A 14,108-nucleotide genomic window follows, 5' to 3' on the forward strand; every position below is an offset into this window, starting at 1 on the left:
TTGTGTTCACTGCACCCCACAAAGATTGTGTTCACTGCACCTCACAAAGATTGTGTTCACTGTACCCCCCAAAGATTGTGTTCACTGCACCCCACAAAGATTCTGTTCACTGTACCCCACAAAGATTGTGTTCACTGCACCCCAAAAAGATTGTGTTCACTGCACCCCAAAAAGGATGTTGTTCACTGCACCCCAAAAAGGATGTTGTTCACTCCACCCCAAAAAGATTGTGTTCACTGCACCCCACAAAGATTGTGTTCACTGCACCCCAAAAAGATTGTGTTCACTGCACCCCAAAAATGATTTTGTTCACTGCACCCCAAAAAGGATTTTGTTCACTGCACCCCAAAAAGGATGTTGTTCACTCCACCCCAAAAAAATTGTGTTCACTGCACCCCAAAAAGATTGTGTTCACTGCACCCCACAAAGGATTTTGTTCACTGCACCCCAAAAAGATTGTGTTCACTGCACCCCAAAAAGGATGTTGTTCACTGCACCCCAAAAAGGATTTTGTTCACTGCACCCCAAAAAGATTGTGTTCACTGCACCCCACAAAGGATTTTGTTCACTGCACCCCACAAAGATTGTGTTCACTGCACACCAAAAAGGATTGTGTTCACTGCACCCCAAAAAGATTTTGTTCACTGCACCCCAAAAAGATTGTGTTCACTGCAGCCCAAAAAGATTGTGTTCACTGCAGCCCAAAAAGATTGTGTTCACTGCAGCCCAAAAAGATTGTGTTCACTGCAGCCCAAAAAGATTGTGTTCACTGCAGCCCAAAAAGATTGTGTTCACTGCAGCTCACACACAGAAAAATGGATGTGGATCACTGACACCTGCCTATCTCCAATCCCACACCACACAGCAATATCGATTGTAGTTTGTAGAACACAGTTTCCCTAAAATTCAGCAGACTCTGTCCCTAACAGGATTGAGAAGAGATCATAGATCAGGATTGAGTGCAGACCCCACCCCCCACACAGCAATATCGATTGTAGTTTGTAGAAGACACTGACCCTATAATTCAGCAGACTCTATCCCTAAAATGCCTACAACTCGCCCTGCCTAAACACTCCGACCTGTCCCTCAATTCTATCCGGACACAAATGGTTTTTTCCTGCCTATCTTTCCCTAATCAGCAGCCAGCACGTTGATGTGTGCTCTGTCCCTGAATCTAAGCAGCATAATGACGCCGCTGCGGCTGCCTCGAACTTATAAAGACTTGGTCACATGCTTCAGACGGCCAATCACAGCTACTGAGACATTTGCAGGCATGGCTGGGATGGCTTAAGGCACACCAGTTAAACGATTGTTGATTGGCTGTTGAAAGCCCGCCATGAAAAGAGCGCCAAAGCATGCAAAACCCGGAAATAAAACGACCGAACACGGATTTTTACCCGAACATACAGTAAAGTGTCCGTGTCCGTGTTCGGGTACAAAAAATCCAATTATTCGGTACGAACACGAATAATACAGTCCGTGTTCGCTCAACACTATACTACAGTAATCAGTGCTAAAAATATGCACTGTTACTGTAATAATGACACTGGCAGGGAAGGGCATTATGGGTGATCAAGGGAATAAATGGGAGCCTAGGGGAGTGATTCTAACTGTGGGGGGGGGCTTATGAAATGACCATAGAGACATATGATCCTATATAGAAGTATCACGTGGGCTCTATGATCATTGCAGGGAGAAGAACGGTCAGCTATGTTTACATCAGCTGACCATCCTTCTCGCTCAGCGGGGAATGATCGCGGGTGTCAGGCGGCAATCGGAGCCACCTGCCCCGTGCATCGGCTTCCCCGATGACAAGTAGGGATGGGAGCGCTCCGCCGTCGGCATGCGCTCGCCCCCTAGCGTGTATGAGAGCGACATACAGCTATGGTAATTTGCCTGGGAGCGGCTGCCTACCCCAGTATAACTGCGGCGGGCTATCGGCAACCAGTTAAAGCAATGTGCTTTTTCGTTTAGGCAGTACTATTTAAGCAAGCTTTTATATCTCAGTGCTGCTCATTTCCTGCAGCTGCTTACTGTCTACAGGCACCTGTTCTAGTAATGGCTGCATGTCATTTCTCAGAGTTAGCTTTCTGTTTTGTGTGGGGCTGCAAAAATCTGACAGCGTTGAATGAATAATTGAAGGTGGTGGTTGCAGTGACTGCAATGGATGGCATCCTGTAAAATCAGTAGGAAGGAAGTTACCAACATCCCAAAGGTATGTTTTCCAAATATTATTTGTTAAAAAAACACTTTGAGGTTTAATTACTAAAGGCAAATAAACTGTGAACTTTGCATGTATGCATCACGTATATATACGTGATTCTGCACAGAACGGCTGCCCTGTAGCAGTAGATTAGCAATAGGAGAGTCATCAAGCATTTAAGTAACATGTTTGAGGTATAACTTGAAGATGCCGGTGAAGTGGACACTGCAGCTGGCTATACAGTAGATATTAATTTGAAAATTTTCATTTTAAGAATGTTCATTTAATTGGCATGAGCAAAACTCTCGTTGTCAACTAACATGATATGAAATTTTGAAGGAGCAGGATTTAACTTTTTTTCAAACAAACACAATTCTAACAGTGTATGTTGTATTCTTTTAGGAAATTGCATTTATTCCAAAATGTAATATTAGGTGAAATTTTGAAGTACTTTCAAATTATATTTAAACATAAAAAAATCAACTTTGTTCCATTAAATACAATTTGGGGATCTCCTAATGCAAATTCTGCTATTTTTGCACACACGTTTAAAAAAAAAAAAATTAGGTCTGCAGATTAGTTAAAATCTTCAAACATTATATAGTTTCTAGAAGCAGACACACTAGAGAACTTATATTTGGTAGTTCCAATGTTTTTGTCATACAATATTAAGAGTGTATGAAATACAAACTTTTGGTAAAAATTTACTTTAGGGCACGCATTACTGAATGTTTTGATAAAATATAAAAGATGAGGATGTACTGAGTAAATTGATACCTAACATGTCAAGGCATCACACTTTAGTACCCTATATTTTCTATAGGCAGTGCTTTAAAAGCTCCAACAGGTCACGAGTTTAGAGTAAAGCATGACTAATAGTCCTAGAATTATTGCTCTCTCTCTCTCTGGCATTCACAGCAATATGTAAAATGTGTATTGCAATCCACATTTTTATGCAGTGGTGCCCCTGAAACATGTGTTTACTCTCGTACATGCGTGTATGTGTTGTGGGGGCTCAAAAACTTTTGGAGGAGGTTTTAATTGCATGGGCATAACTTTGATTTTTTTTACACTTTTTAAAGATTTGTTTCACTGAACTCTATTTTTCATCCCATAGGCAACAAAAAGTCTCCTTTGTATAGGATTTGATATGGATTATAAGGGGGTACACAATACAAAAAAAAATGAGTGTTTGGCCCCTCAAAATTCATACAAGATTTTTTTGGTGACATGTTTTTTTTTTTAATTCTTTATTTATGGTAGAGGTATAAGGCATACAGTACAGTTAAAAACAATGTATAAATCAGACTAGCATGACAGGTTGAACAGCGATAATACAAAAACTCTTAAGAACCAACATGGTGATCAAGCGAGCAACCCACCCATGGTCCAGAGAACATGACACAGTCAGGAGAGTGGAGATCTCTGACACAGACCAGCTGATATAATCCATCTAAGTATAGAAGTGACAAGGAACATGGGAAATGCGGATAGGCCGATAAAACTTCAGGTCTAGTCACGCACCCACCAACATCTATCAAGTGGCTGGCATACGGGAGCAGGAAGTACATCTTAGGCAACACGTGGCCACAGCATCTGCTCAATACTGAGTCAACTGCAAGCATGCCCGAGGGGAAAGGAAGAGTTTTTTGCCCGAGGTCCAGGCGTAAGTCAGAGAGAGAGCAAAAAGTGAGAACAGTCCAGGAGGCGGGGAGGACTGGGAAGGTGCAAAAGGGTGGGGGAAGGACCTGGAAAGGGGGAGGGGGTAAGGTGGGCAGAGATGGCCGCCAAGCTATTATGTTGCATCTCGGCAACCAGTGCTTTATATTCATCAGAAAATGTGAACTCGTGAAAGTAAAACCATTGCTTGAGAAACCTGTCTCTCGTGCCTCGCTCCGCAGCCACAAGGTCCTCCATTTCATTGATATACGCCACCCTACGTAGCCACATCGCCATCGTGGGGGGCTGAGACTGTTTCCAGAGTAGAGGGATGCAGCTCCTGGCCGCCATGAACAGAAGCGGCAGAATGGATTTCCGATACAACGCCCGTGGAAACTCGTGATGATGCAAAAGGAAGAGGGCCGGGTCAAGAGTGAGGGCATGGTCCGTGAATTTCTGAGTAATTCACAGTACCGCCGACCAGAAAGTCTGAATGTGGCTTCAAGACCAGAAAATATGGAGAAGCGTGCCCACCTCCTGACCACATCTCCAACAAAGATCACAGCAAGAGGGGTACATTTTATGAAGTCTGACCGGGGTATAGTACCACCTGGTCAGGAACTTATATCCGGCTTCTTGGTATCCGATAAAGAAAGACCCAGGTCGTGCTCCCAGTGGGTGATATATACGAAGGCCGTAAGGGGGGCACTGGAGCGGACAGCAGATGATAGAGCAGGGAGATCGCGTGACGCAGAGGAGAGCCTCGTAAAGGAGGCCGCTGGAGGTAGAGAGTGCAAGAAGTGGGCGAGCTGCACCTCCTGCCAGAAGGAAGGCACGATCGGAGCAGAGAGTAGCTCTAGACACCCATTGTCTATGGCGTGCGAAAAGTCTCGCTTGATAAATGCCGGGCGCTTTTAAAGCGTGAAAGCCAGGGTCATTCATACCCTGGGAAAAATACGGTTTATCAGAGACCGGAAGCAAAGGGGATGGCAGCGACGCGAGCTGGCCATCTTGGCAGAGCCTCCGACCCACGGATAAAGTGGCACCGATCGTCAGGTGAGGCGCTAGTTGCTTCGGCAGCGAGGATGGGCTCCAAAGGATAGACTCTGGGGGGAGCTCCCCGTAAAAATGCTCAATTTGGACCCACTGTTTCAAGGCTCCATGCCTATATCAATCCAAGATCCTGGACAGGCGGAAAGCCGTATGATAAAGCACTGCATTCGGTAAGGCCATGCCACCGCTCAGTTTGGGCATACGCAAAATTGTCAACGCTAGGCGGAGGGGGGCCCTGATCCAGAGGAATTCCCAAAATGTTCTATTGACCTTCCGGAGAAAAGCTGGTGGGACCACGATAGGAAGAGCCTGAAGCACATATAAAAGGCGGGGCATCACGTTCATTTTAATGATGTTAGTGACAGGTTGTTTTAATGAGACCTCAGGGGTCTAAAAGACCATTGAGGAATCATTTGCCCTTCAATAAAGCCAATTGACTGCAGATCATGCTCCCTAAGCTTCTTTCCCGGCTTAGGAAATTGACGGCAGGACCCTGAAGGGATGTTTTACATATTGCTATGGGGTCATTAGCAGGAAAAGGAGATCAGCAAATGAATGTTCATTGATATCCCTCCCCTCCACCCAGTAGCACCTGTCATTCTGATCCTAGGTCCACCAATAGAAGTGTGGGTTGATGTGTGGGGGTTGCACTCATGTGGATTCCCCTGAGAACACTGTCTGGCCTGTGGTTGCTGGAAAGAAATGTACTCCGTCTATGGCTGGCCTAACTCTAAGACCTATGTATCCCAGCCTAGAAATAGATAATGAAGGAACTGCATAATACTGCTGACACCATCACATTGCTTTTCCCCCAACCAAGATCTGCGATACAGTAGTGTCTGACTGACTTAGAGCACTCACAATCTAAATGCTGTTATGCAGATTAGTACAGGAGGCTCAAATATAGACAATTTAGGTTATAATACTAATTATACAATTGTATGCATACTACATTTTATGACTTTGAATGAATCAAGATTTGTATTCAGTGCTGGATTAGTGATTATTGATGATGATAAAAAAATGATCATTGCAATGTATAATAGTGTGTTATGTGTTGCATTACTACTTTTGTAAATTAATCACTTCGCACCCGGGCCATTTCTGACACTTCGCTCCTACATGTAAAAATCAACTTATTTTGCTAGAAAATTACTTAGAACCCCCAAACATGATATATATTTTTTAACAGAATTCCTATAGAATAAACAGGTGGGTGTTGCAATTTTTCAAATGTTATTTTTTGGGGGAAAAAAACACTTTCATGAATTAAAAAAAAAAAAATTAAGGTTAGCCCAATTTTTTTTGTATAATGTGAAAGATGATGTTACGCCAAGTAAATACATACCTAACATGTCACGCTTTAAAATTGTGTCTGCCCGCGGGGAGCGTGGCGACCGCCGAAGCTAATGGCCGCTTGAACTGAGAGCTCCTGCGAGGTCCCGGCTCTACAGCTCACTTCTGCTCACAGCGCCCTCTGACCGGCTCTCTACCCCAGACCAGACGCCTTAACCTCTTGCCCGTGCTATGTCCTAGCGGCGGAGGCGGAACGATACGGCATCACTCAAAAAAATGCAGGAATTCTTCCCAGCGGTGCCCGCCGGTCTCCGCCAAAATGGCGGCGGGGACACTTCGCATGGATCGGCACGGCATCCTCTTGCGGCCAGTACTCCGGACCTTTGGGGAGAGGGGACGCACGCTCTCTCACCACTGTGCGCTCTGCAAGCAGGCCCTGGAACTCCCGCTCACAGCTACGGAGCATTCTCACCTCCTACTCCCACATCACAGAGCCCTGTCAAGTCCCGACCGAGGATGGATCCCAGGCTCCTGGCACAGGCTACAAGCATGGAGGTTAGTTCAGACCAGTACACACCGCCCTCTCAGACTCCCTGTCCGGACGTTTTTGCCTCATTCCATACTACAGGGCAACCAGTATTGGACACAACCATTAAAAGTATGCTTAACACTTTGCATGCCTCCCTCCAGGCTAACATTATCACAGCCATGGCACGCTGCCAGGGGGAAATTGCAGATTTGGGAGAACGGGTCAATACTGTTGAAAATAAGCTGAGCGAATTCACCACATCCTATAATGCAATGGTTGATTCACATGCTCTATACCAAGAAGACATGCACCGTGTGCAATCCAAACTGGCGGACTTAGAGGACAGATCCCGTCGCAACAACTTGAAGCTCAGAGGCATCCCCGAATCCGTGACCCCCAATCAACTGCCGCACTATGCCCGTGATCTATTTAAAAAAGCCGTCTCAGATCTGTCGGCGGCAGACCTCACTATAGACAGGATCCACCGTATCCCCAAACCGCCCTTCCTCCCGCATGAAATTCCACGCGATGTGTTACTGCGTATACATTTCTTCCAAGCAAAGGAAAGAATTCTTGAAGCTTTTCGCCGTAAGGATAACCTTCCAGACCAGGCCGCCTCCATACAAGTGTTACCGGATTACTCGCAACATACCCTTCAGCTGCAAAGAAACCTGAACCCCATTACCAAAGCTTTGCGGAACCATCGCATCGTCTACAAGTGGAAATACCCTGCGAAGCTATGCATCACGCACCAAGGCTCCACTTCCTATGCCACTACCCTGGATGAAGGCCTTCATCTGCTCCGCCAATGGGGGATAGTGCCGGACACCCCACCGACTCCTGTGCCCAACAGACACCCTTCTCCGCACCATGTGCAGCCGGATTGGCAGGTCGTCGCCAGAATGTCCAACCATCACAGCTCGCACTCATAGAGGACGTTCCCACTCCCGTGCCGGGATCCCGGGCCCTCTCAGGTAACAGAGTACTTGTTACCGTACTCTGACCCCACAGGCTTTGCAGCCTCAGTTGCTCTTTGGTCCCTTGGGACTCTTTTTTAGTGTTCTTATTATTGTTTTACCATATTGCTGGTGCTTTTGTTTTGTTCCTGTCTTCTGAAACACCTTTTGCAGTGTCATCTCCTTGACTTCACAAGCCATCCCTGCAACTCTCTCGGATCCCCTTTGGTCTCACCTCTGCAGCTGGTAGCCTACATCTTCGCAAGACTTTTCCTCTCATCCCCTTTGAACTGAAAGACTGAGTAAGTGCACAATTTTTTTTTCGCACCGTTTCGCTTGCACACCTCCGGTGTTAAGCGTCTGCCTCACCCCTAATTACCATGCCTTTTGCACTGCCTATCTCTAAATGTCAAGGGGCTTAATCACCCCGCCAAACGATTCTCCTTATGGAATGAAGCTCTACGCTCCAAAGCTGACGTGGTCGCTGCCCAGGAAACGCATTTTCATAGTGACAAGACTCCTGTCTGCCGCCATGCAAAATACCCTCGCGTTTTCTTGTCATCGACTAATGCTAAAAAGCGGGGCGTCATGCTTGCCATTGCTGACTCTGTCTCCTTCACGGCCTCTAAGGTGGTGACGGACACAGAGGGGAGATACATTATTTTAGTATGCCTACTGGACAACTGTCTTTATACCATTGTTAATGTATATACCCCTAACTCCCGTCAATTACGTTTCTTCAGAAAACTCTGGGTCCAAATTAATAAAGTGAAACAAGGTAAATTGATTGTATGTGGAGACTTCAACCTGGTGGTGGACCACACCGTGGACTCTTCCTCCAAAAAGCCCTCCCGGGCTCCTTCTCTGGCATCGTTGATAAAATCTGAGGAGGTCCACGATGTGTGGCGCTACCACGTCGACGAGCGAGACTACACTTATTTCTCCCCGAGACATGGCACATATTCCAGGATTGACCTGTTTTTAGTGGACACCCCTACGCTCCAAGCTGTTACCGATACAAAAATCTCCCCAATAACGTGGTCCGATCATGCGGCCATTCTCCTCACACTTGACGCAGGCAATTGCAATCCCTCCACGTTTCTGTGGAGATGTAACAACTCCCTCCTGACCGATCCAGAATTTGCCCCCCTGCTCCAGTCCCGCTTGAGAGAATTTTTTGACCTTAATAATACTCCAGACGTGTCCCCTACCACAGTGTGGCTAACACACAAAGCCTTTGTCCGAGGCCTCTTGATTCAGCTCGGATCTAAGCTAAAGAAAAGATTTAACTCTCGCCTTACCGAACTACTGAATGGTATACAAACTCTGGACACTCAATACAAAGCATCACCATCGCCTACCACCTTATCCAAACTCACTACTCTGAGACTCGACTTACGCAGGCTCCTGTGGGAGAAACACGACAAATTGCTAGCACGTCGACTGAATTATTACACGTCTCACAACAAGGCTGGAAAATTTCTGGCCTCCAGACTGAAGGCTCGTAGAGTTAAAACTAAAATAGACTCTCTGACCCACCCCCACTCGGGCGACTCTATCCGCCATCCGCAAGCCATAGCCGACGCGTTTGCGGACTACTACGGCTCGCTGTATAACTTACAATCGGACTCATCTACACCGCAACCTACAGACATAGACATTCAAAATTTCCTTCAACACCTCAAAATCCCTTCACTCACAGTGGAAGCACAGGAATACCTTAATGCCCCCCTTTCTCCCCACAAATTGTCGAAAACCGTCAAATCGCTCCCTATACGTAAATCCCCTGGTCCAGATGGACTCACTAATGAATACTATCGATCCCTCCAAGAAATCCTATCCCCGCATTTATTATCCATGTTCTCAGATGCGGCTGCCTCTGCGTCATTCCCTCCCGAAATGCTACAAGCCCATGTGGTAACTCTTCCCAAACCAGGTAAACCTCCTAATACCCCTGCAAACTTCCGACCTATCTCACTACTCAACACTGACGTTAAGATATACGCCAAATTAATAGCGAATCATTTAGCCGCAGTCTTGCCTGATTTGATAGGACCAGATCAAATGGGATTTATCAAAGGCAGGCAAGCCCCAGATGCCACTAGGAGGGTGATCAATCTTATGCACCAGGCGGAGCGTGCTCGGATGCCTTCTCTGCTTCTCTCCATAGATGGAGTTTCCACTGGGGGTACATGAAGGCAGTGCTCGCTAGATTTGGATTTTCAGGTCCTATCACTTCGGCTATACTAGCCCTCTACTCCTCCCCTTCGGCCAAAGTCCTATCTTTGGGTCTTCTCTCCAAAACGTTCCATATAACCAATGGCACCTGCCAGGGCGGCCCCCTCTCCCCCCTTATATTTAATTTAGTCATAGAAGCCTTGGCCATCTCCATAAGAGATCACCCTTTGATCCCCGGCTTCAAAGTTGCCCACTCCCAACATACTATTACCCTGTTTGCTGACGATGTCATCCTCAGCCTCACGAATCCCGTAGTATCCCTTCCAGCGGCCCACCACATTCTCCAGAGTTTTAGTAACGTCTCATACTACAAAGTGAATTTCACTAAATCCCTCATATTAAATATGGGGGTCCACGAAGCTACTGTTACTCATTTAAAATCCACTTTACCTTACACATGGACAACGGCCGACGTTCCCTACCTGGGCCTGCGGTTCACTTACCCTCTCTCTAACTTAATCCCTACTAATCTCCGCCCCCTCATCTCTAATATCTCATCTGATGTGCAAAATATATCCCGTACTGAACTGTCGTGGTCAGGCAGGATTGCAGCCTTCAAAATGATATCTCTGCCAAAAATTTTATATGTGTTCCGTACCCTTCCAGTCCAAATTCCCATATCCTATATCAAAACCTTACAAAAAATCCTCCGAACCCTGGTCTGGCAGAAAAAGCGGGCTAGATGTAACTATCTTCACATGATTCGTCACAAATCGGTGGGGGGTCTAGGCCTCCCAGATTTACAGGACTACTTATTGGCAGCCCACCTTACTCCCATCAGACAATAGACCCCTCATCCCCCTGCCTCCCCGTGGATACTGCTTGAATCCCTCCTCTCTAAATCTCCAAACATGCACCATTTACTCCTGGCAGACATTTGGAAACCCCTCTCCCTTCCTGCGTACCCCATCACCACCCAATCGACACTGAAAGCCTGGCGGACCTTAAGCCTCGGTTCACATTTATGCGATGCGGGAAGGCTGCGAATCCGCAGCCTGTTCCCGCATCGCACACGCACCCCCGGCAGTTCACACTGCCATATGCGATACGCTGGGGGTGTCAATGTAATCTTAACAACACCCCCAGTTTGATCGCATATCGCAGTGCGATCGTGCAGTTCGCACAGGATCGGATCGCACAAGTGTGAACCGCTGTGCGATCCGATCCTGATGCGGCTGCCAAAAAGGGTCCCTGTGCGTGTTTGCTGCAGCTGCGGTGCGAATTTAGCCATACAAACTGTATGGCTAAACTCGCACCGCACAGCCGATCGCATGTAATGTCGGAGCAGTGAGCTCCGACATTACATGCGAACCCTGCACACGCACAAGTGTGAACCGGGGCTAATAGCCAGTCGAAATTCCACCGCTCTCACTACCCTAGTGTCCTTCCCCCTGCAGACTCTTCAAATTCTCCTCCCCTATGTATCCTTATCTAAATGCGGCGGGGATTTGCACGGTGTCCCAACTGTACACCCACACGGCCCTTTAAAAGCTTCGGACAACTCCAGACTAAATTTCAATTGCCTGCGTCAACCAAAATTCAATACAACTCCATCTCCAGTTTTCTTCGCAAGCACCCCCCTCCCCAATTCCACCTTCCATCATCCGTATGGCACTATATGTTTTCCACCACAACTAAGGTTAAAGGGATCTCCCTATTTTACAACCATCTTCAAAATAAATTGTCCTTTTGTAAAACATCTCACATGATCAAATGGGAGGAGGATCTTCAGACAAACTTCTCTGATGCCCAATGGCAACTCGCAACCCAAAGTTCTTGCAAAGCCTCTAGATGTGTGACACATTGGGAACAGTCCCAGAAAATTCTAACCAGATGGTACTTAACGGTACAGACTTTCCAAATTCTATGCTCACTCAGATCCCATGTGCTGGCGTGGCTGCGGCCAAATAGGTAATATTTATCACATCTTCTGGTCTTGCAAGAGCATGTTGGGTTTCTGGAGGAGGGTGTCCGAGATCCTCTCGTCTGTTACAGGGATTCTTCGTCCCATTACCCCGGCCATGGCTCTTCTGTCTCTAGGCTTGGAGAATATCCCTAGAGATATGCATTTAGTATATACCCACATTCTCATTGCGGCTAGATCCGCAATTGCGAAACACTGGAAACAGTCAGATCCCCCATCACACCTAGAAGTTGTCCGCTTAGTCAACAACCAATTCTCTATGGAAAAAGCATGCACTTTCTCTTTGTCTCAGGGGGCCAGGTTCTCCCGAAACTGGTCACCCTGGACCTCTAGCAGCTATTGCTGCCTGGCCTTGTAAAGGTATTAAAATGAACCCCATCATTTGTTTGCATCTTTCTTTGTTTGCACTTTCGTTCTTTCCCCTAATTGTGTATATCCATGTCTAACTAACTTGTGCCTACACTTTACCCGTGTTAATTTTGAGGTAAAAGTGCCTTATAATTTTCTATGAGATTCTATGTGGTCCCCTTCTGACATGTTAATATGCATTATCGTTGTTCCAGTCAATATTGGTTTACGTGTATTGATTGTACTATTTTCATTATGTAAATCTTCAATAAAAATTTATTGAAATAAAAAAATTGTGTCTGCCCGTGGAATGGCAGCAAACTATGGTGCTTAAAATTCTCCATAGGTGACACTTTAAATGCCTTTACAGGTTTCCAGTTTAGAGTTGCACAGGAGATCTGGTGCTAGCAATATTGCTCTCACTCTGATGTTAGCGACAATACCTCACATGTGTTTTGTGATCACTATTTACATATGCGTTCACATTTGCACGTAAGCACGGTGGGCCAGGGGTGCTTTACATTTTTTTTTATTCATTTATTTATTTTATACAAATTTTTTTTTTTTTACAATTTTATTTTGTCCTAACTTTTTTGCCAGCTTACTGAAAGACCAAATAGTAAACTAGTATGGCAGAAAAGATACAGAATTGTTAAAATGTAGAGGATTTGCTAAAAAACACTTTTAAGGAAAGGGTGGAAATATGCAAAATAAAATTAAACTTTTCTCCCCAGAAAGCTACGTGTATCATCTGTGCTTTTCCAGGTCTTAGCTTTGATGTATGTTATTTCTTTGTAGTCCAGGACACCTGAAGAAGTAGACTTTTTCAAAATGGTGAACATGTGGTGCCATGTCAGGAACAGTACAATCTAACACTCTAGCTTCAGCAAAAATGACTTACAAATAGAAAGCAAAAGTGTTACTTCAGAAGGAAACTTTAATGGTTTTAGATCAAGTTTATTTTATTTTTAAAGTAATATACTGATACCTGGTAAAGTTTATAGTATCCTTGTTGCTATGCATATTCAGATGTTACTGCCTGACATTTTGCTTTTCCTGGGAAAAACTAATAATTCTGAGGTCACCGGGTACCAGTTCCTTGCCTAAAAGGCACCCACCTATTTTTAGGTATAGACTGCCTTGTGCAATACAGCTATATTTGAAGACAATTAACTTTTATCAGGATTACATGATAAATCCTTCCAAAGCATATGATGAAGTGCTGATGAAAATATATTTGCAATATATAATGAGGACTCAGTCCTCTTTATTTATTTTACAAGTAATGAATGTAGCTGCAATAGAATAGAGACTCTGTTGGAGTTCCTATTAATTTTACAATAAATAATGAAGCTACAGAAGTGAGTCATCATTTCTTAGTTTTGTAATGACTTAGGGGAATGATACAGAACTTAAAACTAAAGTTTCATAAAAAATAAAGACATTGGTTTAACTGACCAAGTATCACCAAAACTAAAATATCTAATCAGGTTAATTTACCCTTTGAGGACATGTTGAAAATCTTAATTAATTACAGGTACTAACAGCTGACCTTGAAAATAGGACAATATACTGTAATTTCCTATGTGTGTGTTATTTTCATATATTAATCTACATAATACAACCACTAAACATTTCCTTTTAACAAATACAATATAATAGTAAAAAAAATAAGTAGAACAAAGAAAAAGGACCTTCATACTTTGAGGAAATCTTGGTGGATTATCATTGACATCGATGAGTGTAACATTGATGGTAGTTGATCCAGATAGTCCGCCAACTTGACCCGCCATGTCTTTGGCTTGAATAACAACAGAATAATGCTCTCTTGCTTCTCTATCCATATTAGGTAATGCTGTCCTGATAACTCCTAAAAGAGAAAACATATTAAAGCCCCTAAAT

General features: G+C 44.9%; 1 protein-coding gene across 1 annotated transcript in view; it reads right to left on the reverse strand.

Moving 5' to 3' along the window:
* The window catches only part of CDH18 (cadherin 18), an 850,149-nt gene that overhangs the window by 284,574 nt on the left and 551,467 nt on the right, over positions 1-14,108 (reverse strand). The window contains exon 5 of the mRNA XM_082258418.1: positions 13,909-14,076. Within this exon, the coding sequence (XP_082114544.1) occupies positions 13,909-14,076 (168 nt within the window). The remainder of the gene's footprint in view (positions 1-13,908; positions 14,077-14,108) is intronic.

The sequence above is a fragment of the Pelophylax lessonae genome, assembly GCF_965119305.1.
Source record: "Pelophylax lessonae genome assembly, chromosome: 5".
In the NCBI taxonomy this organism is placed as follows: domain Eukaryota; kingdom Metazoa; phylum Chordata; class Amphibia; order Anura; family Ranidae; genus Pelophylax; species Pelophylax lessonae.